Source organism: Caloenas nicobarica, chromosome 2 (assembly GCF_036013445.1).
Source record: "Caloenas nicobarica isolate bCalNic1 chromosome 2, bCalNic1.hap1, whole genome shotgun sequence".
NCBI lineage: Eukaryota > Metazoa > Chordata > Aves > Columbiformes > Columbidae > Caloenas > Caloenas nicobarica.
The window spans coordinates 140,452,385-140,480,355 of NC_088246.1; the positions used below are offsets into that span (position 1 = coordinate 140,452,385).

Consider the following 27,971-nt stretch of genomic DNA (forward strand, 5'->3'; position numbering starts at 1 on the left):
CTCTGTAAAAAGTGATTTTAATTGTCAAAATTGAAATGGAAAGCTGCAGATGTGTCTTGGAAAAATCTTTTGAAGTGTTGCTTATCGATCTGAGAGTTCATAGTTTAATTCATAGCAAATTGGAGTACTAAAAATTGAGTCACTTTATGTCTACATAAAAATTCTTTACAAACTCAAGCAGCTGATTTTTGTTGGGGTTTTGGTCTTTTGGATTGAGGTTAAAGCATAGTATATAGAAATACTCTTTAAATCACGCTTTTGCTATTTCATAAATGTGGTTTTTGTTATAACTTGGATGGCCTCTACAAACTGGTCTGAATAATAAAATTATATTCTTCTGCATGGAAAAGACCTAGTAGCCAGAAACTACCCTGCGTAGTCTCAGGGTAGATTTTAATTTTCAATTAAATCTCAGCTAGAACATGAGAACAAAAACCTTCACTTAGTGTAGGAGTCGTCTCGGAGCTGAGGTTACAGAATAGGATTTCAGCTTGATCTTATATTTTAATTAGCAACTGCCTCCTGCTGGCTTTAGCCTTTTATATAATTTATTGTGATTTTCCTCTATGACTCAAATTCACTCTGATTGTGTTAATTAACCGTGTTGACTTAAAAGTAAAGAACCTAGTGAACCCTAAAAAATTTGAGAGAATGCTCAGAACTGATTGTTTTCTTGTGCCATTCAGATTGGCTAGCCTTGCTGTATCTCCAGGAAAATAAAACGTAACCTTGAAAAATATCAGTTAAATTACATAGACAGCACACAGAACTTTTGGCTGCTTAATTTATGTGAAGATTACAAATGCTCGTAACTTTTGCTAGGCTGCACACCTGTTGTTTAGTGGAGCCAAATGCAATGTTCTTTGGCTTGCTTTGGGGGTAAGTTATGCCCGTTTTTCGTGATCCTTTGTACACCGCTCAGTAGTCTTTTGACAACTTGTTGACAGCTTTTCACTTACCTTCCTGTTAAGGTACATGAATGAAATTAAGCGAATGATATTCTCAAGGAAACCCAAAATATAGATTTAAGTGAATATTTACAATACTATACCAGTGCCCTAATTGGCACACTTAATCCAATTTGTTAGTTTTACCTAAATCTTGAATAGTTGATTGTTCCCTGCCATTTTGTCATCTGAATGTAGTGACTGTGAAAGCTGCTTCCATCACTTGATAAGATTTTTCTCTGCTAAATTAATTTTCAGATGTTTGTTCCCCATAAAGAAAATGAGCATTTGCTGAAGTTCATTGAAGTAAAACTTGGCTTAAACACAACTAAGTAAGTTCTTAAGCTCCTTACGCCTTCTAAGATAACCAAACTTCTGAAACTGCTCTGAGAAGTACAAAATTTCTGTGGCTTGTAAGAATTTTATAGGTGAGTTAGGGAAGCAGTTTCTATCTGTCACCTGGTTTTAAGATTGAATTAAAAAGAGATACCTATACAGAATTTACTTAGGATTTTGAGGTTTCTTAGGCACCTCAATATTTTTCATGCCTGTTGATGAAAGCATTTTGTAGCTTTTTGTTTTCTTTGATGTTGAAGAGCAAAAACCTTCTGTACCCTGTCTAGTGTTTCTAATAAGACTTGAAAGCAAAGATAATAGGGTAAAGGTGGTGGAACTAACTTTTTATAGCCTGGAAAAGATAGGACTCTGAAGAGAGTAATGAACTATCAATAGTATCTTGAAACAGGGTTGGGCGGGTTTATTTTTAGTTTTGTAAGAATAACAGCGCCCCCAAAAAACCCTGTATGTTTTGGAAGAAACTGGGACAAAGGACAACTTAAAAGTCGGAGGGAGTTGTTGTGATTCTAAGAAATACTGTTTGCATCTGTAAAAGAGTTGAATGTTGGTCTACAAGAAGACATAATGGCTACAGATTTTCTGGAGAACTGAAAATGGAGTATTGATAAGGATTGAGACACCTCCTGGACCCAAGCCAACACTTGCAGTTCTGTTCAGTAGTTGAGACTCTCTCTTGGGAACTGCGTCTCTCTTACAAAACTACTTCGCAGCCTTTCAGGGGAAGAAGTGGAAAATGACATCACACATAATTGAAATTGTTGGGGAATTTTTGAAAGACAAGATATAATGACATGGACTAAGATGCATCGTTTAACACACATACATGCACATTCGTAAGCGTTTTGCAAGAAAAGAAAGGACTGCTTCTGGTCAGGATTTCATTTTATTCAGCTACCAGGTATTATGGACTTTTTTTTTCCTAGGGACTTGCTACATGTTACTTTCCAGGCTGTCAAACTCTGCAGTGAAGCCAGTGATCGAGACAAACTGGGTGGAACTACATCCAGAAAGTTGTGTAGCTGTAGGTTGGAATTATGGTTTGCAGAACAAAAGCTTCAAGATCTGTCTTTTAAGGCCAGTTTGGACATGCCCGGCTGTTAATCTTTAAACTGATTCTAACTGAAAGTGGTTCAGTTCTCTGGTTGTCCCTTGGGAGGAAAGCAAAACAAAATAAGACAAGAGTGCATTCATGGCATCACGTGCTGCACCAATTCCAGTCGAGAACACACACTGATAGTGCTTCTTGGCAGACTATATAATCTTTCTGCTCGTTAGTTGAGAAAGAAGAATGATTGAATGGGTTTGGCTACAGAACTAGAATTTCAGCAATAAGGATTCTATTCTTGGCAGTGCCTCGGGCAGGTTTGTGATCTCGCATGACCGCTTTCCCTTCCTCATCTCCACGTTTGGAATGAGGACAAGCATACCTTGCATCAATATCTTCAAAATCTTAATCCACTATGACAATGAAGTGCTTTGTGGTCCCCATAATGGAGTTATGTGGGAGATTGGGTTTTTGTGATATGAAACAGTTGTAGTCTGGTCTCTTCAGATCACAGATTCTTTTTTGGAAGATAAGCTTTTGACAGTTACTCTAAAGAGTACTTGCAAAGTGGTTTCAAATGATAAAAAGATAACTTTTCAAAGATTAATTTCAAATAGTTTCTTATAATATGAATAGGTTAAACTGTGATAACTGTGATTGGTTGTGTGCTGTATTGTAGTTGTTTTTTTTTTTTCTAATCTATGGCATATTGTTATTGTTTTTAATGGGATGTTTTTGCCTTACTAGGAATTTTACAATGAATTGGCTCCTTTGTCAAGAATCTCTTCAGGCACCCTCCCAAGACTTTTTTTTGCGACTAACACAATCATCACTGTTGCCTTTCTATATTTTTGTATTCATTATCTGCCTTTTTTCTATAACTCAGGTCATTTTTAGGAGAATTTGGTAAGTAACTTACTTATACTGAAAAATAAGAAGTTAAAAATAAGTGGTTCATGAATGTCTAAGTGAATGGTCCTGATGTTTGTCGCTCCAAAATCTGTTGCACCATTGAGTTTGCAGGGTGTAAGCACCAGTGGAAAGGCCCACCAGGGGCTTCTAAAGAAAGTCCTTTAGCGATGAGCTTCTTGACCATCCATCCAGTCAAGACAGGGAGTTGTCGTTGGTTTTTTTTTCCCCATGGGTGCAATTGCTACAGAGCTCTGGCTAATGTTTTGTGATATGTTTATGTTTCTTCCCATTGCAAGGGAGAAAGATGCTTTGTCCATTTTCCCCTTCCAACAGCAAAGTTATCTGATGGTTGCTAGACAATTTGTTTCTCTGTTTGAGGTTTGGATTTGCTTTTGTTGGGTTTTGGGTTTTGTTTGGTTGGTTTGGTTTTTTGTTTGTTACTTGTTTTGTTTGTTGTTGTGTTGGTTTTGGTTTGCTTGGGGGTTTGTTTGTTTGTTTGTTTGTTTTTCCCAAGTTTACATACTTTGAGGGATGAGATGAATGGAGTTGTGAGGATTTCAGATTTCTGGTGCTTCCCTGGGGTTATGTTGGTCGTGGTTTTGGTTTTGCTTTGGGTTTTTTTTTTTTTAACTCTTGTTTACTGTGATAAGGTCCATCAGCCTTTGCTGTTCAGAACAGAGCTGAAGTAAAACTGACTCAATTATTTTTAGTTTCACAATGATTCACAGTTCCCTTGGGAGAAGGAGTAGTGGAGCTGTCTATTTACAGACTAAGAACAGCAGCACTAGATCCTAGTGTAACTTGTCTTGGGAACTCAATGGCTAGGAAATTATCTCCTCTTGGTAGAAAATGAATGGTTTAACTGCTCAGATATTACGGCAAATTTCTCACTTGTCTGCAGAAAAAAATCAGTAGATTTTTTTCAACGAACAAGACTCCTAATAGATAAGGATTATACTGCTATAAATAAAAATGTTGTCAGGTTGGATGCATGGTGGTATATTCAAAGCAACAAAACAAACTTCTATTTTTTTGCCAGTGGTCGAAATAGCTATTTACTACTTTGTAATGAGCAGCGGCTCCAATATATCCAACAGCTTTTTAAAGAAAAGCGTTAAAATAAACCTTCTCCTCCCTCTTTTTTTTTTTTTTAAGTTTTGAAACAGTTAATAATCTCAAATATGTTTCCATTTGTCATGAAGTGCATTATAAAGTTGTATCCTGAAATCACATCATGGTTGAATAAAATGTTATCTGTTGTGTGCCTTGCTGTCTCATTTGTAGAAAAACACTTGTAAGATTTTGGTTATGATTTTTATTTGTAATATAGCACTAGAATTTATAAGACTGTGACTGAAACCTGGTTTTGTTACCTTGCTTTGTCATAAAATGCTATACATGTTCTAGACACATCTGTCATCCTACAGATTCCATAATTCTTCACTAAGCTAATGATATGAAGAAACTTAGTTAGAATGTGTGTACAGCATGCTTCCTCTAAATGTTTGCGGAGTGTGCATGCTCTTAAATTAGACTGTCTCTTATTGCTGAATTACCTTAAAGTAGCATTTATGGTCATAGGCAGTGATGCCATTGTATTCATTCACCGCCATTTCTCCAGAGAGGTTACAGTCTAAAACGAGGGAGAGTGGGTACTGATAGATCATTGATGAAGTATAAAAAACAGATAAGCAGTGCAACAATATTGTATAGTATGACACAGAATTATTGCAGTGTACTGCTGACTTAACGGTCATAAAAGTATTTTTATTGGCACCTTTGCCTGAGATAATGTCTGAATTAAGTTGATGTCTCATTTTCTCCAACTACAGTGGTGAACCACTGAAAGAGACAGTTAATCTTGAGGATTGTCGAATTGGAGAGAGGCCAGAAATAGTTTATCATGTAATTCACACAATTTTACTTGGTTGTCTAGCGATGTGTTTGGAAGGGTAAGTCTGATTTTGATATATCTCTTTTGAAAACAACAGAGAGTTCCTAACTGGACATGATACACCATTCACCTCTTTGAAATTAACCCATTTTCAGAAATGTATTTGGCAAATAGTGGTACAAGTTAGTGGAGGAGAGAGCAAAGATCATTTTGAGTAGAAATGGGACACCAGGTACATGATGAATTGTGCTTCGTCTCTTTAACACATTTTCCAAGCTTTAATGCAGCCAGAATCTGAGATAGTAATTGAAGCAAATTTTAATCACTTTCTTTCTGGTATTTAAGTGTAGAACTGTGCTGTAATTATTTTAATATTGTATCCTTGCAAGATCTTGTATAGTGTTTTGAGGAACAGTGTATGTTCTGGCATATTGAGACATCGAAGATTCCTTCTTGTGTCCAGGCTGGCATCAAGTATACCTTTGCTTGACATGTTTAAAATAGTTTTGCTATTGCTTTAAGGTATTGTGTTAGTCCTTAAAGCTACAGAAGCTAATGTTTGGAAGACATTATTGTTCTAATCTTGGCTCTCAGCTAAATCAGCTTGAAGGTGGCAGCCTTGTGTTTGTATTATGCACATCGCCCTAAAATCTGAATATTCACAGATTCTTAAAGTGGGCAGACTGTTGTGTTACTATGTGGTTGTCTTAACTTGACTTGTCTATCCTTAAGAGGCAGACAGTACCAGTAAATCGTAAATTGTTTATTAAATATTTTCCTTTCCTTTCTTCAGGAACTCCCTTATAGTACAGTGTCTGTACGGCTTTGCTGAATAGCTGCTTTTTATCCTTGCTTGGCTGGAAAACTGCAACAGCCAAGTGACTTTACTAGTCTCTTTGTTTTTTCTTTCATCCTCCCCTGAACTCTGTGAAGGATTTTGTCATCTTTGACCTTGGATCTTGCTCCTACATCTCGCAGCAGATAATCAGGTGCCTGCTCTTCTGCTAGAGATTTCATTGGTTTGCCCTTCAGTGCCATCAAATTTGACCTCAGATTGCTTGAACATCCAGACCGTATTTAACATAAGAAAAAAAATCTGATTATTTTTATAAAGAGCTTGAATGCAGAGGCATGCAGAGTCCCAACTAAGTTATTGCAATGTTTTTCAGAATGAAATATCTATGGACACCTTATGTTTGCACACTTGCCGCGTTTGGTGTGTGCTCTCCTGAACTTTGGATGACACTTTTCAAGTGGCTTCGACTGAAAGCTGTGCACCCGATATTGCTGGTGAGTTGCTGTTGCCAGTGTCTTGGGAATTACAGATAGCAAGCATGTAACTTTTCAAACAACTACTTAAAACCTGTAAAAGAACCCATTAAGAGAACATGTAGTTCTGTGAGCAGTGGATATCATGTAGTCTGCTTTTTCTGTCTTTTGTTCTTAATATCACACTTTCACATGTTCTCTGGTAGGTGGTATAATAATATTTTGTTCACACTACAGCCTTTCTTCATAAGAAGCAGAGCTGTATTCATCTCTCTCTTTTGCTCATCTTTTAAACTTCTTTTAACAAATCTTTGAGACCTGAAGCTCTCTGTCCTGTTGAGATTGGCCAAGGTCATGAACTTTTTAGGAGGAGTGCAGGAGAAAAAGTACAGACATGCAGGCAAGCATTGAGGTAAGCCTTGTTTCATTAGGAAATGAGGCTACAAATGTGGTAGTTAGGTGTATTTAATTTCTGAGAGTCAAGCTGTTTTATAAGAAATGGTAAATGGAATTACTTTGCTTAAGATTTATTCATGTGTGCCTGTTACAGAGAAGTGGTGGGACTGAAGATGAGCTTGTGCTACAGTGCAAACAACTCCCCCACTCCAACCTGAGCTTTATTCTTAATATGCCAAGAGTTGCTTTGTGCAGTTTTTAGCAGCTTTGTGCATTTGTTTTATTAATAAAACAAGGATAGAATATTACTTACTTTAATTTCAAGAGGTTTATGGGAATAAATATTTTAAACTTAGAGATTCACTATGTCGCTTGTGAAATGCCGTACACCGTTACATCTGAAACATTAACGGTGTTCTTCCAATAAAGGAGTAACAATGTTCGTGTATGTGGTAAACACATTCGTTTATATACCTCATGCTTTCTGCTATATAGACCTGCTTTTTTACTATTAACACAGTAGATGTGTTAATAGCTTATTATCAAGAGAATGCCTTGTGTACATTCCTTACCAACTGTTCCCTGTACCACACGAGCTATTTTCTCCTTTTTGCAAAGCAAAAATTATATCAGCTAGAATGATGATGTGCTGAAGAATGAGTTTCTGGGATTTGATACCAATATTGCTAATCTGAACAAAGGCATCAAGAAGATCAGAGGTTTGAAATGCTTGTTTCATACTTTTATTCCTTTCTCAGATTATCTTACTGCATTTGTATGTGAGGTACTTACTCTTCTTCTGTTCCCTACATCATGTGCACATTGCATCTTTGTTATTTGAGTAGTAATTAACCTTCCCTAAGATTGACGGTGAAGTTATCATGGGTCAAACAAATTCTTTCATGCTAAATTAGGCAAATTCTTTTGTTTGCCAAGAGGTTTTGGCTGATACAAAACCACAAATTTTCACCTTCAGGCATAAAAGTAGCCTACTGTATGAACAGAATCGACAGTCCAAGGTTGGAGAACGGTCCATAATCCATTTCTTCTAACATGTATTTTCTAGGCTCTTACTCTGAGCATGGCAGTTCCCACAATAATTGGATTCAGCTTGTGGAAAGAGGTAGGAAAAGTACCTTTGTGATGTTTTGTTTTGTACGTAGGCACAATATGAGTCAAAATGATGAGCAAATATAATTAAATGTACTTGGTGAGATGAAATATATGTGATGAAATAAAAGCTGTCATCCACTGAAAATATTTTGATTTTTCAGTGTGAGGTATTTGACCATTTAATTTGTTAACAATCACTAACTGTGATTAAGAAATGTTTAAATTTAAATGAAGCGTGTTATATTCAGCTGTTGTGCTTTGGATATATAAACTGACTCAGCAAAGAAAATACTGCCAAATAAAAACTCAGGATATTCAAAACTGTGTTGCCCCAATCTTGGTTTTACTGAGAGGGAATGAGGTTAGATGGAGGTAAAACGATGGGAGGCCATACACAAATAATCTGTTTGAAAAGCTCTCATCGAATTACAATAGAGTTAAATCCTTTGTGCAGAGCACTGTCCAGAGGTGTATATATACTACAAATATAGGGGAAAAAAAAACCTACAGATGTTTCAGTGTTTTAAAATAAATACTTAGCTCTTTATTGCAAGTCACAGACAGACTGGGATATTCAGAAATTTTTTTTTTTAAACTTCTGTAAGCACAAAAAATATGGGAAATAACCCATAAAGTATAAGCCTCTAGTATACTGACATAGCCTCAAAATAGAGTAGTTTTATAAGAAGTCAAATCACTATTTTTTGAAGAAGCATGCAAATATAAAAGCCAGTTTTGACCAACAGTATTTTAATAGATTTTGTAACATCTGTCTTATAACAGAAATTTTAGTTGCAATGCAATCTGACTCTTTACACGTTTCTGCCAAAGCAATAGATATTCCCCTGAAAAAAAAAAAAAAAGGTACAGTTGCTCGAAAGAGGTATGAAATCTATCACAGTAGAGGGAACTAGTTTAGTTGACCAAATAATTATTTTTCAGATTATTTTTTAGTACAAGCAGTGTGGCGGTTTGGACTCTAGAGGGCTTCATCCATTGCAGATTTTAAGCAGAGGTGAACCGTTTGCTCTCCAGATTCATAACTCATCCCTGAGCTTGGAAACTTTGATTAATAGTAAATGGACAGTGCAAATGCCTTGAGGCTCTTAATCTGCTACTGTGGCTATAAACGGCTCAGTGTACAGCTCAGCATCTTTCTGCTTGGCTGCCTTCTGGCTCAGCCTGGCGCAGTCCCTCACCTAACTAGATTTTTCAAGGGCTCTGAAGGATAACCAAAGCTGGTTCTCCTTGGGGTGGCAGTAGTGGTTCCTCTTTCTGTTGTCGTTGTCTGTTCTGGTGGCAGTTCAGGCATTATGTGTCACAACACTGCTACAGCTTTCCGCCCTGATCCAGACATATGGCAGCTGTTCTTGTGCTGTCCTAACATGTCTGCTTGTAGGCTGCCATCACCTGACAACTGGATTGTCCAGGTGGTGGGGGAAGCTCCTCAGTTAAAAGCAGGCTCCCATTTCCATCTGTCTGTCCACTATGACTGTCTCAAAGTAAGTTGCTCCTTTAATGTGGCATAACCTGTAAACTTTATCCTTTTCACTTGGCCATTACAACAGCATGAACATGCTCCAGCCCCTCAAGGCTGGCCAGTCATGTCTTCTTCAGATAAATGCTCAAAATGGCTCTAGGACTTAAAAAATGGCTGAACGTGAGCCAGCAGTGTGACCAGGTGGCCAAAAAGGCCAACAGCGTCCTGGCTTGTATCAGAAATAGTGTGGCTAGCAGAACTAGGAGAGTGATCATCCCCGTGTACTCAGCACTGGTGAGGCTACAGCTTGAATCCTGTGTTCAGTTTTGGATCCCTCACTACAAGAAAGATGTTGAGGTGCTGGAGAGAGTTCAGAGAAGGGCAACAAAGCTGGTGAAGGGTCTGGAGCACAAGTCTGGTGAAGAGCAGCTGAGGGAACTGGGGCTGTTTAGCCTGGAGAAAAGGAGGCTGAGGAGAGACCTTATCACTGTCTACAACTACCTGAAAGGAGGTTGTAGCATGGAGGGTGTTGGTCTCTTCTCCCAAATTACAAGTGATAGGACAAGAGGAAGTGGCCTCAAGTTGTGCTGAGGGAAGTTTAGATTGGATATTAGGAAAAATTTCTTCATGGAAAGGGTTATCAGGCATTGGAACAGGCTGCCCAGGGAAGTAGTTGAGTCACCGTCCGTGGAGGTATTTAAGACATGTAGATGTGACACTTAGGGATATGGCTTAGAGGTAGACCTGGCAGTGCTAGGTTTATTATTTCACTCGACGATCTTAAAGGTCCTTTCCAGCCTAAATGATTCTATAATTCTAAAATTGCCCATCTTAAAGGACCTGTTTTTCCTTCACCCCCAAACCTGCCAGACCAGGGAAGCTGTGGGGCAGGCTTGCAGTCTGGGCTGGTCTCAAGGAGTTGGCATTCTCTCTGACTTCCCAGAATCCTTCCTTATCCCAAAATGTTTTTCAAGAACATAAACGGAGATGTCCTACTTCATACAGTATAGTGTACTTTCCTTCACTGCAGCAATTGAAGTAAAAGTCACAGGGAAGTCAGATTGCCCACATAATGCTCTTCCTGGAAATTTCTTCTCCTTTCCCGCTTGCACAGCACCCTTCCATCAAGTCACAGCAGTCCAACCCCTCACCTGCTCTAGCAGGTTTACTGTGAGACATTTGTCAGTTTATTGGTTCAGTGCCCTTATTCGTATGTATTTGCATACGAAAACCTGAACTGTGGTTTTGATGCATTTAAGGCCAGCTAAAGTTTATCAATGTTTTTACCACGTTGCTGTGGGTTTGGATTTCGTGGGGTTTTTTGGTTTTTTTTGGGGGGGGGGGTGTTATGTTTTGTTTTGTTTTTTTCTTAAATTGTAAATATTTTAGTCAAATAGAGATGAGAACTTGTGTTTAACTTACTTATTTTGGAGAAAGTTTCCTGCTGTCAGGTAAGTATAAACAGTGTATTTTACAAAATATTCCAACAAAAATATGAAGCAGGAGGGAAAACTCAGATGAAACACATTTCTGTTGTGTTACTTAAGGTCTTAATGTAATGAGATGCTCTATAGATCTTTTTAACTGTAAGTAACCAAAAATATATTTCCATCAGTTTTTCCCTAGGATAATGACAGAGCTTTCTGAACTACAAGAATTCTATGATCCCGATACGGTAGAACTCATGACATGGATAAAGTAAGTATGAAGTCCTACATTTGTATTTTACTTCTTTATGACAGGGTGTTTTTATCTCAGCATTTTGTGAAGCTACCTCTATGAATCGTGAGTTTTCCCTTGCTAGGTCATGACACGATGTAGGCAGAGATGGGAGGAGAAATGTGTATTTAAAGTCTGGCTTTATTCCCATGGAAAGAACCAAGAATTTGTCATTGATTACAAGAGGCAAAGATTCTGAAACATGCAAGCAAATCATGTTTAATATCATTATTAGACCTAATTTTCAAATAAAGGTGGACATCTTAGTACTTGGTTCTCTGCCTGCTAACTTCTCAGTAGATTAGAGGATTCATGTTGATCATAATTCCTCAGGGGACAGAAACACTAATTTGTGTGTGTGTGAGCCAGTAAATGAAATGCCAGAATGTGAGGACTCAGAGACTTCAGTCAAGAAACACAGAGTGTAACGTGTGATTCAAACTTCCCCTTTGACCAGGAGGCTGGAGATGTTCTTATCTGGCTAGCTAGGCAGGGCATAGCAAATACTGGCCTATGTTATATAGCTCATACTGAGCCATATACATGGCTAAAACTGAGTCAAGTTATTTTCACAGATGTGTTTTTCTTCTCACCAAACGTTTCAGAACTGGATTCTGACCTCATTCAATCTAACTTTGAACTATGTCATTAGGAACTGCACTTCTCTCTATCCCCTGTGCTCAGATAACTTGCTTACCTTTAACTATATCTTTTTTAGAATATTGTTTTCTGTATTTATGTAGTCTTTAATGTCAACGTGTTCATCTTCAGAAAAGACAAGGCTGGTAATTATGGTGTTCCAGACAATTTCTACTTTCTGTTAATAGTAGCGTATGTTGTTTGTCACTGCTGTAGCTCTTCAAGGCAGCAAGTGGAATAATGCCAAATACCTAATGGCTTTCACATTAGTTTGCATGTATTACACTTCAAGTACATAATTAATCATGGTGAATTGCATTGAGACTCACTCAGCTAAGAGCAATTCAACTACTCTTATTTGTAGCAGCTGTTCATATTTTTAATGAAAATAAGGATGTTTTTCTTAAGGACTTACTTAGACACCCATATTGGAATTTTAATTGAATGTCATTATTATAGTATATTTTTTTAAAAATTTCTCTGTGATAAAATAAACTTATTTTGAGTTTTCTCTGCAGGAAAAGTTGCCCCAAGTCTGTAATAAAGTGTGACAATGACTGTTTTCTTTCACTAATGCAGGAATACAAATGCTCAAAAGATGAAACCAAATGCAGAAACATAATTACTGTAGATGTTATTCTGTATCATGACACTATTTACTCTTAGATGATGAAATACATGGTCCTAGAGATCAAATAAGTATAATCACAAATCTTTCCCTTACAAGATAATATTGTGTTCTTTCTCCTTCTACCTACCCTCTCTCCCAAGCTTGTTTTGTCACAAGTCAGCAACCATTCAGAAAAACAATAGCTGGGTGCATTCCAGGACCACTCTGAATGGTGCTCCATGGATTGCAGGCCCGGGAGAACGGCCACCATCCCCTGCCCCTGCAGGATACCTTCCTTGCAAACTCCATACTGCTGCAGGTCTGAGCTTTTCCTGGCAAGGAAACTACTGCCACTGCAGCATTAACACCAATTGTAGCTGGACCCCCAATTATATCTTCATGCACTCCAGTTCATGTCATAGCGCCTTAAAGGATTTTCACTGTGTTTAAAATTAAAAACGTTGGGTGTTTTTTTGCAGACGACAGGCTCCTGTGGCTGCTGTGTTTGCAGGCAGCCCACAGTTAATGGGTGTGATTAAGCTTTGTACCGGATGGATGGTGTCGAGCTTGCCTTTATATAATGATGATGATCTTCTAAAAAGAAATGAAAATGTGAGTATCCAGTTCCATAAGTATGTGTGTATCATCAGTGACTTCCATCATGTTCCGTTACACATTCCATCATGTAATACTGAAGTGCCTGATTGAGATGTGTGGGAGTACTGTAAATGTTAATGCTCCAGAGAAGATGACCTTGTAACATTCCTCAGGACACACACATTTGCATAGCTCTTCTGTGCCCCCCAGGCCATAAGACAATGCAAATTATTTGCCACTACATGGGAGTGGCATTCCAAGTACTGTGAACTCCAAGTATTTAATTTTTCACTGATTTTTGCATTGCATGAACATGTTCTCTTAATTTATAGATTTATCAGATCTATTCAAAGAGGTCAGCAGAGGATATTTATAAGATACTCACATCTTACAAAGCCAATTTTCTGATTATTGAAGATTCAATTTGCAATGAAGTGGGACCTGTAAGAGGATGTAGAGTTAAAGATCTATTGGATATTGCTAATGGTCATGTAAGTAACAGTAAGAAAAAATGAATGTTTGAATGCATAAATAATTCGTTTAAAAATATTCTTGTATTGCTGATCTTATTTTCCTGATTGCAGTTGACATGTAGACAAAGATTCATAAATTTCAGAAATGATCAATTAAGTTTTGGGTTGTCTGTTTCTTGTACATCTGTAAGCTTACCCCATACTATTCTTTAACTGCCCTAATCCCTCCTAATACGTTAGTATCCAGCTGTTCTGCTTTTCTACCAATCATTAAATACCATTTAACTATATATAAATGTTTAAGTCTGTAACACCTGGTTATTACAAAAGCAGTAAAGCTCTGCTTCAGAAGGAATTCTTCACTAGCTTTAAGATGAAATTTTGAAATGGATAAGCTCCATTCTTTTAAAACTCCACCTGGGACGAGGACCAGCTTGCCATTCAGTTCAGTGCAGCCTGTTTGGTACCGAGCAGGCTACAAGTCTGTTCTGTTCACCCTTGCAGATAGGTTAGCACCCCAATAGACAGTTTAAGCCACAGCTGGTAGAAAGATTGGTTGAACAAGCTGTAGACTTATGAAGATATCCAGGAATGCTACTTCAGTGATTGCCATGCTGTGTCTGTTCCGAATGCTGATAGTGTTGCTCTTGCTGCTGAAGTACAGAGTGAGGTGGGGTTTATAACATGATCTCGTTACCACTTGTTCATCTGCTTCCTGGGAATCTAGCAAAAGTTTTGATTTTATAAAGGCAGGAGTGGCCCTAAACTCATTTAGGATTTGGTTGCTTATTCTCAGGTCAACAGAGGAGAGGGAGTCACCAATTACTTCTAAGAATCACAGGTTATCTTAATTTAGTTGGTTTCTTGACTAAGAACTTAAATACCTGTTTGATGTTACAGGCTGTTGTGTATTAACTATAGGAAGCTAACCCTTGGTTTGAATGTTTTTGGATTTTTTTTAATGAAAAGGATACAAATGTTTCTTGTATATAGTCTTATGTTCCATTCTTGGGGAAAAATCCAAGCTGTTCATCTGTGTTAGGTAGTTTACAAGCTCTACTTTCAATTTTACATGTCTCAACTCGTAATGCAAGCATTTCATTTCTGTAGCTGCTTTCATTCACAGGAAGTAATTACAGGCCTGATATGTTTTTAGTGGATTACTCTTTAATTTCCCCTACAAACTTGTAGGTTTCCCGGCCAGTTTATCCATGGAGGATATTGTCTCTGTTTTTTCTATTCACTTTTTTATCATTGCTGAAATATGTCCTTTTTCTTTCTTTGCCTTGCTGCTAAAATCACGGATGCTATGTTTATTCCATGTTGTAACGAATATACTATACCATAACAGAGTGTGCATATGAATAACCTCCATCATTGATAATCGGCACGTGTTCTCTCTCTTTCTTCCCAGATCTGTTTTTGCATGAGTTAAGTTCCTGTTCCCTCTTCACACTTAGGATGTCAGCTGGAACAATTAACCACAAATTCAGAATTCCATTCCCTCATACTCCTGCATCTCTCATCTCCATGCTTCCTGCATACTTCTCTCACACATAATCCTGACCTCATCCTAACTTCAGCTGGACAGTTTTACTGCCAGGTTTTTAAGATTTTGTTTGATTCATGTATCAAAATTAATCTCTTCCTCCTTTAATTCCTAACACCCAGTTATTCAGCAGTTCATCGTAAGGAACACTTCCCAGTACTTTTCAGAGCAGCTGTTGCTTGCAATGATCATTTCAATCAAAGGGGGTGGACAAAAACATGAAAAGACGGTATCCAGTGCAAGGAGCCTGTCTTTGATAAATGCCACACACAGCATTGTCAGTACATAAAACCAGTCATTTACTGGTTTTGTGTAATTAGGGTTGTCAAAGTGACAAGGGTTGTCTTTATTTATAGTAAAGTGATTAAGAAGGGGAAAAGAAGGTTCATGGTGAGAGTTTCAGTTAAAATCTGTTCTGCTGAATGTCTGTAGTCTAAATCTGTAACAAACCAACTGGTATATACATTTAAATGTAGACAACTGAGTGTTCAATATTTTTCTGAAAACGGTGGTTGGCTAGTAGTGAACATCATTTATGCTTCATGTTTGTGGCTGAGTCTGTCCTGGGTTGGATGCTAAAAATGCTGGTCGGAGGAAAAAGTACTGGAATGGCCAACAGGAATAAAGTATTTTTTTCAGAACGTTTACATAGTTTATTCTTGAAACTTCATATAGTGTCTTGTCTCAGGAAGCTTTGAAACAAAACTCTGGGTTTGCTTGCTAACAAAAATTGTCTTAAGTCATATTGAAAAATTATCAAGACTTTCCAAACTACTGAAAGCTAGTGCATATGTAGTTGGAGACTGCAGCATTTACTCATTCCCAGAGTAAGTGAGACAGTGTACAGCCTGTTATGCTGTTGACAGGTCTGTGGATGTGTTTTCCAAATTGCTGTGTTTGAGAAGTACATACTACTTTCTAGCTTGGACTATGTCCTGTAGTTCTAGTCTGATACCTTGTTTCTGACACTCGCTGAGAGTATATGATTGTTGGTAGGACAGAGGTGTTTTCCAGCAGTCTGTTGCTGAAGGACTGTAGCTCAGGGGAAACATCTTTGTGTTACGTAGCCACCAATAGGTTTTTCTCCATGAATTTGTCCTACTAGCTTTTTTAAACCCATGTCAACTTGTGCCATCGGGAGGAGTAGAGAAGGGATTTCTTAAAGTGTATCAGATAGCAGGTGCTAAAATGCACATGCAAATTGCTTCTAAGTCAATTGGTTGGAATTTATAGGGCAGTATGTGTGTGTGTCTTCAGTCTGACTAGGTATGTCAAATTTACTTGGCCTGGAAAAGGTAATTGGGAATTTTCTTCCCTATGTGTAGGTCAGGTTTGAAGTACTGGGCAAATGGGGTATGTGAATAATTTCCACTGACATTGTTCTTTATTATATTAATAAAGTACACTCGTTTTAATGTCTGCTATCCTGACAAAGATATTAATTCACAAAGGCTGTTTTAGATGGTTAAATTATATGGGAGTATGTTTTCAGTTTATTGGAATTATACAGTATGGAAATTAAAAGTCTGTTGTAAATGAAATTTACAGAATACAGAAGTAAATTAAATGTACAGAATTACGTTCTGTAACCCCTTATCTTCGGTATTTTAATTAGATCATCTTCTTTTCTGACAGGTGGTTTGTGAGGAAGGCGACAGTTATACCTACTCAAAATATGGACGATTTTGTCATGAAATCAAAATGAACTATTCTCCTTATGTGAATTATTTTACTCGAGTATACTGGAATAGGTCTTACTTTGTATATAGAATCAACACTGTGATATCCTTCCAGTCGTGAAAAAGCGTACAGGCTTCTTTCTGAGGATTGATTGTGAATGAATTTCAGCTGGAAAAGTTCCTTTTGATCAAGGAAGTTATTTTTGCAGATACATGTGCGCATATGCAGTGTATTGACAACTTTATTTTACCAAACTGGAATTCTTTGAACTACAGATCAACAGACACAGATGCCATCCTTGAAGGAAACAGAAAAAATTGTTATTTTTACAGTCTCTACAAAGTGGGACAGTCTTCCATGTTTTTGCATTTTTCTTCCCGTTACAAATCCTATTATCTGCATGCATATGAGATTTCTAACATTAGTGTTAGAGAACTGATGTGGGTAGACCAGTAAATGCAGAAAAATATTTAAAGAGCTCATTTAAGTCATATAGCTTTTATTTTCTATCAAGAAAGCAATCAGCACCCTGAGTCTTTTCAAGTAAAACTGTTTGGGGTTTTTTTGTTGTTTTGTTGGTTTGATTCTTCCTATCTTCCACTGTAAACATTTCTGTATTTATCAAACACACATTCATACATCTTATGTGTAGGTAGAGTGTTTTTATAGATCAAATAAGGAAGATTTTATTTAAACAACACTTCCATAGATTAAAGCACTGATCTCTGATATTGGAGATGTTGGTGTAAGTGCTTGGACTTAGACCTAGGAATTGATAAGGTCAGGTCTTCAGTTTGGAAATAACTTGTCTTCAGGATTTTTCCATGCCTAAATGTGTATGTGTGTATGCATATGTGCGTCAGAGCAGCAGTGAAATGGGCCATTATACAACTATATGCCAGACTTGTTTTTAGAGAAGTGTAGCAGGACAATGAGGTTTGCTACTGAGACTTCTGCACTTCAGGTCCACCCTGTGTGCGTGCTGGAATGTGTGCATGTGTGTATGGGGAGGGATGGGTGATAGTCATTCACTTCAACTTGTTATGTGATAGTTATATTAAGATAGTACCACAACTGTAATTTAAAACACTATAATCGCCACCATTAATAAATAATGGTACAGTTTTTCATAGCTATTTTTATATCAATTGAGCAACTACCTAGAAGTCTTTGAAAATTTGGGAAAGTACTCTGCAGTCTTTCTTTCCTCTAAAATTCGTCTTCCTTATACGACCCCCTTTGCCTCTATAACTATTTTTCTTAACAAATTATCTGTTCATCCTGTATGTTGCTGGCTGATATATGTTCAAGAGAATGATGCTTTAATTCTAGCTCTGGACCTAATCGTGGTGTTGTGTATGGAAAATCCAGTAAAAGGTAACAGTAGCTTTGCTTACGTAGGTGTAGCTGGATGAAAAGCCAGGACGTAAGTTTTGGAAGAGGTCGTTCGCCTGTTAGGAGTTACCTGCAGTTACAGATTCTAACACCTGGTCCAGAGACCAGTCTGTTGGGCATGTGGGAATGATTCTTTGGAGCCCAGATGTCTTTAATGAAGGATCTGGCCTAACAGCTGAACCTTCAACTGAATAATCTGCAAACCATTCTGCAAGTGAAAGCTGCAAAATTATCCTTACTGCACTGGCTGATAAAATGCAAATTCAGAATTTTTAACTCTGAAGGAACTGCAACATGTTGGTGTATACATGCAATTCCTATCTGATCAATACAGATACATTTGCTTACTTTACACTAACAGGTAGTGCTGAGATTTTTTTAATACCTATTATCACTGTTGGAGTGATTTAAAAGAAAAAAAAACTTCATTGTTGTAAAAGTCAACATGTCTGTAATCTGTTTTTTTACTTTCAGTTATATTTTTAGGTATATGAGTCTTGACAAGATATTAAATTATCCATTTTATTTGAAACCAATGTTCAGATAAATCCATCAAATATGCTGGATGTGATCATTGAGAGAAACATTTATCGGTATAACTGACTTAGAGGTTAGAAGTAAATATCCTTTCTGGGGATATAGTTGTTGTGTTGAGGACAGTGTGTATGTGTGTCCAGCCAAATGCTGTCTGCATTTATTTACTTATGCACAAGTGCATGTGTTTTACTGCACTGGACTGTTTCAGATTTTCAGTTACCATGTAACAAGAGCAGTTAGTGTATTAACCTGAGCTATGGAAGGTCGGCAGGAACCTGCTCTGTATGTACTAGTGTAGATGTGGATGTGATATTTGGAATTAACTTTAGAGTTCCTTATGCAGTTTAAGTTTGTTTGAATTACTGTCAAGGAATTACATGTCAGTGTGTAGGTTACTTACTCGCCTGAAGTTAATCATTCATGAATAGCATTTCATAACAGCAATAAGACATTCCAGGTAGCAAACTTCAGAGTCCGAACTGCACTTGGGTGGATGAAGTTGAGTAGCTTACGGCTTCAGGCCTTAGACTGCCATGCCAAGATGCAACATTTACTGTCTTTGGCTGCCTCTTGTTTTATCACCGTGCTGGATGTATGTGTTACCACATAGAACGTAGTTTGAATACTTACGTGTAGAGTACACACTAAAAAAACCACAAACAAGGCAATCCATACATCTAAGAAAACTGTCTTGTAGCATGTTGGCCTTTATACATGTTTAAACAAACATGTTGAACTTTATTTGAACTGTGACATAGTTGTTATTATTAGTTTTGTCATAGTTTTTAAGATGTATTCTTGATACTTCGATTGATTCTGCTTTAGGAGAATCATTTAAGATTTTTACCTTGCTTTTTATAATAGAGAAAATTGTATTGCAGCACCATTGGCACAGCAGCCTTAACTAACAGGAGGAGCCTTTTATGTGGGAAAGACACTTCTCTTGTTCCAGTAAAAAGGTGTCACGTTTAACATGACTGACTAAAATAATCATTTCTTAGAAAGAAAGTGATAAACTTGAATTTCTTATCCAGCTATGAATTAGCAAAAATATTATTGTGTATTCTGATCTCCACCTTCTGTGAAAAAGAAACAGCAAGTTTTGTGATATCCCTCAGAAGGACAACAAGCAGGGCATAATTTCATTGGATGTGTACGCACAACCCTAGCCTGGTTTTCAACCAGGTCACAGGTTTAACTCCTTGAAAGGTCTGGAGGAATGTTCTGCAAATGTTGATCTGTTTTGCTGTAGATGTTGCAATTCAGTTGAAACATGTGCCTTGCAAGCTTTTATTAAACAAACAAAAACCACAACTGGTGTTTCTTTTTGTGAAGATTTTTTTTTTCTCTTAAATTCCCGTCCCTCTGATTTCTAGAGCTTCCATTAGGACTTAATACCCCAGCCTCCAAGGATGCTTGCACAGTAAGTAGTGCAGCTAGGGTGTCTGCCAGCCGTCTTCCCAGCTGTTCACTGGGAAGAATGAGAGTTTGCATAGCAATTTGTGTTGCTGTTTTGCTGGCTTATTTTCCTCCTTCACACTTCCAGTTTCTGATATGCTTGATCTTAGTAAATGCAAAAAAATTACCTTGAAAGAATAAATTGAGTATGGTATTTTCAGGCACTCACCTGTTACTGTTAGACTTGTGGATTAAAGTTTAATCAAGCCACAGCTAAACTGACATGTACAGTTTTGTCTTAAGCTTTAAAAAAAAAAAAATGCCCTTTCACATCCTGAACTACCAGATACTCAAACTCAGTTGATAGATTCATCAGGAGATATTTGAGGCTAATTAAGTAAAGGCATTTCAGAACATAAGCTTCTATTCATATTATTTAAAAAATACTGGGTTTATTTCTTCCAAAGTAAATGGAAATACAATTTAATACAATACAACCTTAAATACAACTTCTTTTGCGGGGGTAAGGAGGAGATACACCAATATGGAAGAAAGAGGACTGAAAGGTTTAGGAGGCATTGACAATTTTTCAAACTATTTGCTCTGGTGGCATTACTGTTTACTGAAATGTAGAAGGTTAGGGACCAAAGCTTGTTCTTTCTACCTTATTTTTACTAAGTCATCTGCAAATGTCCAAGCCTTGTGAGCCTCCACCTGCTTTCCCATGCGATTCACATGAACAGGAGCTGCGAGATCAGGTCATAGGGTCATAGAGATTTAAGTTGTCATTGAAATACCTCTTAATGGCCAATGTTAACTTTGTGTAACCCGTTCTTTAACCAACTATCTATGAATAATAGGAGAAAGCGCAGGTTGTTCGTGTGAATACATGGGTGTGCGTGTTATATTTGCATTTAGAGATGTCTGGTTTACTGTTTTGTTTTGGAGATGTAATGAGTAACTTCTTTTATCTCTAATGGTGATTGAATCTATAAATCTCCCAAATGTTGATGGGCAGGTGGACTCTAGACTACTATGGTATCAGAGATGAAAGAAAACCTGAGTTTATTCCAACACAGGCAATATTTCATGTGAAACAATACCTCAACCTGTATAATGCCTTTAGTACTCTTTTTTAAAACTTTAATTTAGGGCGAGGAAATAAGGGAGAATTCTAAAACTTGCAGTATGTGCTATTTTAGTAATAATTTCCTTAGTACAGCTGAAAAAATACCACCGTTATGTTGCTGCACTCTCACTATGCCAAATGCAGAGCTGGCGATGCCTAAAGGTCTTCTCAATTGTTTGGTACCTTGACTAGACGTTTAAATGTGTAATTAATCTGGCAATGATTTGGTTTTGACACAGTTAAATGTATGCAATTCTGCCTTTCAAGTGATGCTTAAAATTACCTATTTTTTGATGGAGAAGAGAGGAGTGTTTAATGCCTTTCAAAGTTTCAAACTTTGTTACTTCAGGAATGCAGAAGAATTATTGTTGGTGCTTTACTTGTTATCAGTGGCATTTAGCAGTAGTGCATATGGACATATCTACGTGCAGGTATTTAATAACAAATCTAAGGAATCCAATTCCTTTTATCCTGTTTGTTGTCTTGGTCAGTTTTTTTTAATCGAAATAATGTGTACATAGTAAATATTTTTCTCTTGTGACAAACTTTCTCTGTGGGGGAAAAAAAATAAAAGTAATAAAAGCCAAGTCCAGAAAATATGGATTGTTTGGGACACTACCCACTTTATGCTTTCTTTTGAGAAATCTGCTACCTTTTCACAAAAACCATGTAGTTCATAATGAACTAACCTCTTTCCTCTGCTGCGGTAATAAAATGATTTTTGTATTCTGTTGTGTTATTTGTGTATGCAGCTTTCAGCCAAGCAAAAACTGCACAGCGTAGCTGTAGCTCAAATATCTGTCTCGGCAGGGCAGCATAAATACTCTTACAGCTCTGGAGAATTCGCAGCTGCTCAGACTGGATCCATATGTCATGTTGGCTGCAACCACCTGTCGAGACATCCTCACTGGTGTGAGGATGAGCAGCAAAATGTGAGGTGCTTTATATGGAGTTACTGAACTCTGACTTTCTCCTTAAAGATCCTCCTACAGCAAGCATGTCACCTGGAAATAAATTGCTGTGCAACATCAAATGCTTACCAATTTTTAAAAATTTTTTTAGTCAACTAATGTATTATCTGTCTTGAATTTTTACAGATCATTATGACATGTATTGGAGCCTTCTAGCATTTTATAAGATAGTATTAGTAGGAGTAAAATCATTGAATGCAGACTACTTTGTGATAATTTACCATATAATTATATGAAAACCTCAAGACTATTTTAGTTAAATTCTGAAGATGATAGAAATAGCTGATAAAGTGCTTCTCCAAAACTCAATCATACAGCACCTAAAAATAAGTATTTACATCTTTAATTCTTAATGGGTTTGAACAATGTATCAGACTGCTTCCTTTAAGACCAATCAGGAAACAAGCTTAATTTTAAAAGGATGAGTTGGAGTATTCAGGTTTATCCATGAATTCTTTGAGCACCCAGGCTTAGCGATTGCTTAGCTGAAATGGGAATGGAGCTTCTTGGCACCGTGAAACATGTGTTGGCATTTGTGTATTCTGCCATGTCTTTATCCAAAACCGAGACCATGGTTACCAGCCGTGACACCCACAATATCCTATTATATATAAAATAATGTATATATGTAGATAAGTAGGTGTATATAAAAAAATCTAAATGTGGGGTTTGTGTAAATACATGCCTCTAAGAAATACATATTCTGATTACAATCAGTGTTTGAAAGGTGTTAGGTAAAATGACTGTTGGTTTGGGGGTTTTTTTCCCCCTAAATGGTAGCTTTGTAATTTGTTTCTAGGGCCTAGTTTCCCAGATTTTCTGGTTTTTGCTGTGACCCAGACTAGCATACTTCAATTTCTGTGTGCTTTCAGATTGCTTAGGTAACAAATGTGATAGACATTTTTAGTAGTAATGAGATGCATTTCATTATGAATTAGATAGCATATAGGGAATAGACAAACATAAAGCAGTATAGACTGATACTGAACTATTCAGTAGGTTATAACATACCAGCAGTATATACATTTACCTTCAGGATTCTGAGTAGCTTTACAATGCCTCGGAACTTCAACTTGTTTCGAAGTTAGGACTGTAATGTCCGCTGTCAAGCCTTGACTCCTGCTGGTGCTATACTGACTGGTTATAGACCAAAACCCTGTTAAGACTGACTTTTTTTATTTACACTGTTGCAATAAATACCAGCATATTCTGCAAGGTGAGAGTGAACATAAAATGTTGCCCTAAGCCATTCTACCCTCTGAAGAAAGCTGACAAAGCAGTGGCAAGAACGCAGCCACCTGCTCTTGGCTGCGTCAGGCTCTGCTGTCGGCTGGACCCCAGCTCTGGACAGTAATACAAAATCGCTGCTGCCGGAGTGATGGACCTGTTTACGCAATTTTAGAAGGGTACATTAAAATCAAGACATCAAGTCTTGTTTTCGTTTCATCATGAAAACTTTTTTTCTGAAACACACAGTGTAATTTGCATCTATTTCCACATGGTTAACACCTAGATAAATGCTGCCCTTTTTTTCCTCCTCCCACTCTTTTCCTCCCCTCCCCTCCTCTCCTCCCCCCCTCTCCCCCCCCACTTTTGCCCCCCCTCTTTACTTTTTTCCCCTTCCCAGTCTGGCCCATTTAATGAAGATTCGTGCTGCAGGCTGAACTGCTGGCTGCATTCCAGGGCCCCGTCTGGGCTGCGAGGGAGGGCTGGAGGAAGACTGTTGGACTTGCTGGTCGTTTGGCCTCAGAATAGCAATTCTTAGATTTAGTGGTTGCAATTCACAGTTCACCAGATAAGATGTGCTAGAGAAGAATCCTCAAAACAAATTTCGCTGTGATCCTTTGGCAACAGAAGCTGATAGTGACCTGAAGATATCTAAGGAGCTTATTTGACTTATTTATATTTGTTTCTTCACCTCTTGGATTAATACTGTATTCATCTCTGTGGTTTCTGCTTCAGTTTCACAGGAAAAGTCAAGTTCCTTTGAAAAATACCGCCACACAGAAAGAGCCACGCTATTTTCTTGGCAGTGTCCTGAGAAGGAAATGAGGTTGCTCCAGAATGGTCCATCTTCTAGCATTTCAATATGTACTGTTCATACATATACAAATATAGTACAGCTTTTGAGAATTGCTTACCAGCTGTTTAGCTGCCTGTTGATCCCTGATGAGCATGTAGGTCAACTGTGAACACTGGATTTTTTTTTCCTGGTTTTTGAAGTGGTTACTTGCACAGAATATCAGCCACTGACTCTAAAGGGACCCAAACACAAGCCTGTGCTTTGACTTCCCCAGTCTCCATCAGCTGAATTGGAGCTCCCTCCCCACCCCCGGATGCCAGCAGAAAAATGGGTTTCTTTGAAAAGACTGATGGAGGTGTTTAGTCTTTTCATCAATACTGTCCTGTTTCCAACAAAATAATGCAGTTTGTTCCTTTGGTTATAGCTTGGAAGAACATCTGAACAGCCCATTATAATTAACTTTCACCATTTCAAAACACGTATTTAACAACTATATAACTGCCTGACACCAGTAGGAGCAATATTTCAGCCATGCCTGGTTGAGATGCAGTCACATAGTTTCAGAGATGGTAATCGCAGTCAAGCACACCTCAAGTGTGTTTGAGTCTCTTTAAATTGTAGGGTGTGAAGTGTCTCCACAAATATATGTGTATTTGTTTTGTCATAGCACAGGTTTTGTGCGTGCAACTGGATGTTGAAAATACCACAGTTGTGCTAGCAAGTACCCATGGTGACAAGGTTGTTGCTGGTTCTGCTCTGTAAGGTGCACCCTAAATTCCATCAATGGGACTGATGTGCAGGAGAAGCCTAAATTCGCATCACCAAAATGATGTGTTAATGAACGTATTAACAATACACGGGTTCACAGGTGTGAGGGAGTACTGTGAATAAAATCTGGCTTGTGTCTTTACAGGCTATAGACAAAACTGTATGTTTCTAAATGTGTGAATATAAGAGAATAGAAAGGGCAGCACATCTTGTAATAAAAGCTAAAATTGGGCACTTGGTTTTGAGAGGATTTAATTTGCTTGTTGAGAGTTTGCATAAGGCCAGGAGGACACATCGCATGTCAGAAGGGTATGTCACACCATATCTCAGTACTGATCTAAACTTGTCCTAAACTGAAGGCTCATCTGGGTGGTCTGGCTGCTCATTAAGTGTTGGAAGTCAATGGGCTTTCTAGTGCCTTTTTGAGGCAGGGAATTATTCACAATTTATGTAGGGCACAATGAGTGAGGATAATGTCCTTAAAGCTTGCTACAGCACGTGAACCATGGATGGATCTTGCTGGTTACTTTCCTGTTTTTACTGGTAAACCATTCCTTAAAAATACTTGGTTTAACTTTTTGCCTTCCCAGTCTGAGATCTCACATTGTGTCAGTTTTTAGAAACTATCATCCCTTCACCTTGTTAGGGTAAAAATAAAGACTGACAGCTTGTAATAACATGCTGTGATCTCCCAGCGATCACCTCTCCTTAAACTGGTGATTCCCCAGGTGGCAGAAGTGCAGATGTAGCAGTTGGTTGTCACCTTTCACTGTTGCCCGTAATATTTGACTAAAGTTGATTGAAATGGTTTCTGACTTTCTTGAGCAAAGCTTCACTTCCAGCCTAGATGTGTCATCGCTGAAGTTATAACACAGCTGGCAACAGACACCCCTGTGTTCCTAACAGCCTGTTAGTAAAAATAGCAAACCTGTGTTCAAAGCAGCAAGAGGGAGCATTTCTAATGGCAAAATAGCACAGCCTGACCAACTGGATGCAGAGGCTTGGCCAAAGCCTGCTCCTAAGCTGTTACCATTGCTATGCAAAGGGAGATATTTTTGTTCTTGTTTATTAGCAGGGATGGAAGACGCTGCTGGGACTTGCGCTTGGAGCGAGGAGAACATGAGTAATGTTTGGTTTGACGATGTGGGGACCAATTGGCGTTGGAATGGTCTGGCTTGGATTCACGCTTCCATTGATCATGGTATAACCAGTGCAATGATTCCTATGCTCAGATTGTTTGACGCATGTTGAGCAGGACCGATGCATTCAGAAAGACCATTTCAGTATTACTCTCAAGAGTAGCACACGTTCTTTTCCCAAAACTATTTCACCCAAAGATTGAAATTTTAAATGTGATAATTGGTGCTATTGTTCACATTAATGCTGAGACATATTTTGCTCTTCCCCCTTCTGCCAAAACTGCATATTCCCTGAAAAGGCAGCAGCCTCTACATGCACTCTGAGGGGCCACACTTACAAGACAAGCCCAACTGACATCAGAAAAAAACCTTCCTTGGTCACAACTGTTCTTCAATGATTCAAGTGTCCCAAGGCCCTCTCTCCTTTATGCAATAATGTTTTTTCCTGTGTTTCTTTTGCTGGTTGCTCTTTTAGCTTGGCTGGGGTTTTCTCATATACCCTCAGGAAAGCAGGAGGTTGCCCCTTTACCCCGAAGTCCCCCCGGGAAGCGCTGCTGCTCCTCCTGCCTCCGCTCCGCTGGCGCAGGAGCGGGCGGGAGCGTCTGGACACGTTACACGCAAGCGGCAAAGGAGCCCGCGGAGCAGAAAGCGCTGGAATTGGGGAAGATAAGGGATTTGCCCGGCATTGCTGCGCGCTTTGCGGGGCGCTGGCGTTGCCCACGCGGGGACGGGCTCGTCCCGTCCCGCCCACGCTTCTGACTGGCCGCGGCGGCCCGGGCGGGGCCGGGTCTCCACGTGGCGTGGGTGTGCGCGGCGGGAGCGCGGCGCAGTGTCGTGCCGCTCCGCGGGGTTCCCCGCTCCGCTCGGCGGGATGGGCCGGGGCGGCTGCGGGCGGCTCCCGGTCCTGCTGCGGCTGCTGCTGCTGCTCTGCGGGGCGGCGGGGCTGGGGCGCGGCGGCGCTCCCCGCCTGCTCCGCCTCTCCGGGCAGGTGTCCGAGAACAGCCCGGCGGGGACGCGGGTGCGGGGCTTGCGGGTGCCGCTGCGGAGGCTGCTGGGCCCCGGGGAGCCGCCCGGGGAGTGGGCGCTGGAGGGTGACGGCGCCTCCCGCTTCTGCCTCCAGCGGCGGGCGGGTGGCGGGCGGGGGCTGCTGCTGCTCCGCACGGCCGAGCGCCTGGACCGGGAGGCGCAGCCCGAGTACGGGCTCCAGCTGCGGCGGCGGGCGGGACGGTCTCCCCGGGAGGCGCTGCTGCGGATCCGGGTCCTGGACCGCAACGACCACCGGCCGCGCCTGCCGCCGGCGGGGCCGCTGGAGGTGGACGAGCTGGCCCCGCTGGGCACGGAGGTGGCCCGGCTCCGCGCCTCGGACGGCGACGAGGGCGCCAACGCGCGTCTCACCTACCGCCCCTGGCCGCCGGGCGCCGGCAGCCGCCGGCTCTTCGTGGTGCCCCGCAGCGGGCAGGTGCTGACCGTGGGCTCGCTGCTGGGGCTGCGCCGGCTCCGCCTCTGCGTCGCGGCTCACGACCACGGCCGCCCGCGCCCGCTGCGCAGCCCCGCGCGGTGCCTGCGCCTGGCCGTGCGCGGCCGGACGGCGGCAGCCGGCGGAGGGAGGCGGCGGCGGGCGCGATCTCTGCCGCCGCCCGAGCGGCCGCCGGGGCCCGGCTCGCAGCGCTACACGGCCCGCCTGCCCCCCGGGGTGCGGGTGGGCGACACTGTCTTCACCGTCCCGCGGAGCCGCGACCGGGCGGCGGGCGGCTGGTTCGAGCTGGCGTCTCCCGGCGCCACCCCCGTGGGGGTCGACAGGACGTCGGGGCGGCTCTACCTCCGGCGGGAGCTGCGGGCGGGCGGCCGGGCGGAGGTGCTGGTCAAGGTGCACCGCGGCGGAGGACGAGGTAGGGGGCCGGAACGGGCTGCAGGGACGCGGTCGCACCAAC

General features: G+C 40.0%; 2 protein-coding genes across 4 annotated transcripts in view; both read left to right on the plus strand.

Annotated features, from left to right (window-relative positions):
• Positions 1 to 21,799, plus strand: part of DPY19L4 (dpy-19 like 4) — a 34,439-nt gene extending 12,640 nt beyond the window's left edge. For 2 of the 3 annotated variants that reach the window (XM_065628257.1, XM_065628258.1), the window contains 9 exons: positions 1,206 to 1,279; positions 3,097 to 3,255; positions 5,094 to 5,213; positions 6,325 to 6,445; positions 7,887 to 7,943; positions 11,029 to 11,111; positions 12,861 to 12,993; positions 13,311 to 13,469; positions 16,636 to 21,799. In XM_065628257.1, the coding sequence (XP_065484329.1) occupies positions 1,206 to 1,279; positions 3,097 to 3,255; positions 5,094 to 5,213; positions 6,325 to 6,445; positions 7,887 to 7,943; positions 11,029 to 11,111; positions 12,861 to 12,993; positions 13,311 to 13,469; positions 16,636 to 16,800 (1,071 nt within the window). In that variant the 3' untranslated portion in view covers positions 16,801 to 21,799. Of the gene's footprint in view, positions 1 to 1,205; positions 1,280 to 3,096; positions 3,256 to 5,093; positions 5,214 to 6,324; positions 6,446 to 7,886; positions 7,944 to 11,028; positions 11,112 to 12,860; positions 12,994 to 13,310; positions 13,470 to 14,865; positions 15,055 to 16,635 lie in introns of all 3 variants that reach the window. The other variant, XR_010605764.1, reaches the window with a different exon arrangement.
• A 5,064-nt stretch (positions 21,800 to 26,863) lies between these two features.
• LOC135985710 (neural-cadherin-like) overlaps positions 26,864 to 27,971 on the plus strand; it is a 53,525-nt gene continuing 52,417 nt past the window's right edge. Inside the window, exon 1 of the mRNA XM_065629272.1 lies at positions 26,864 to 27,929. Coding sequence (XP_065485344.1) covers positions 26,912 to 27,929 — 1,018 coding nt within the window. The 5' untranslated portion in view covers positions 26,864 to 26,911. The remainder of the gene's footprint in view (positions 27,930 to 27,971) is intronic.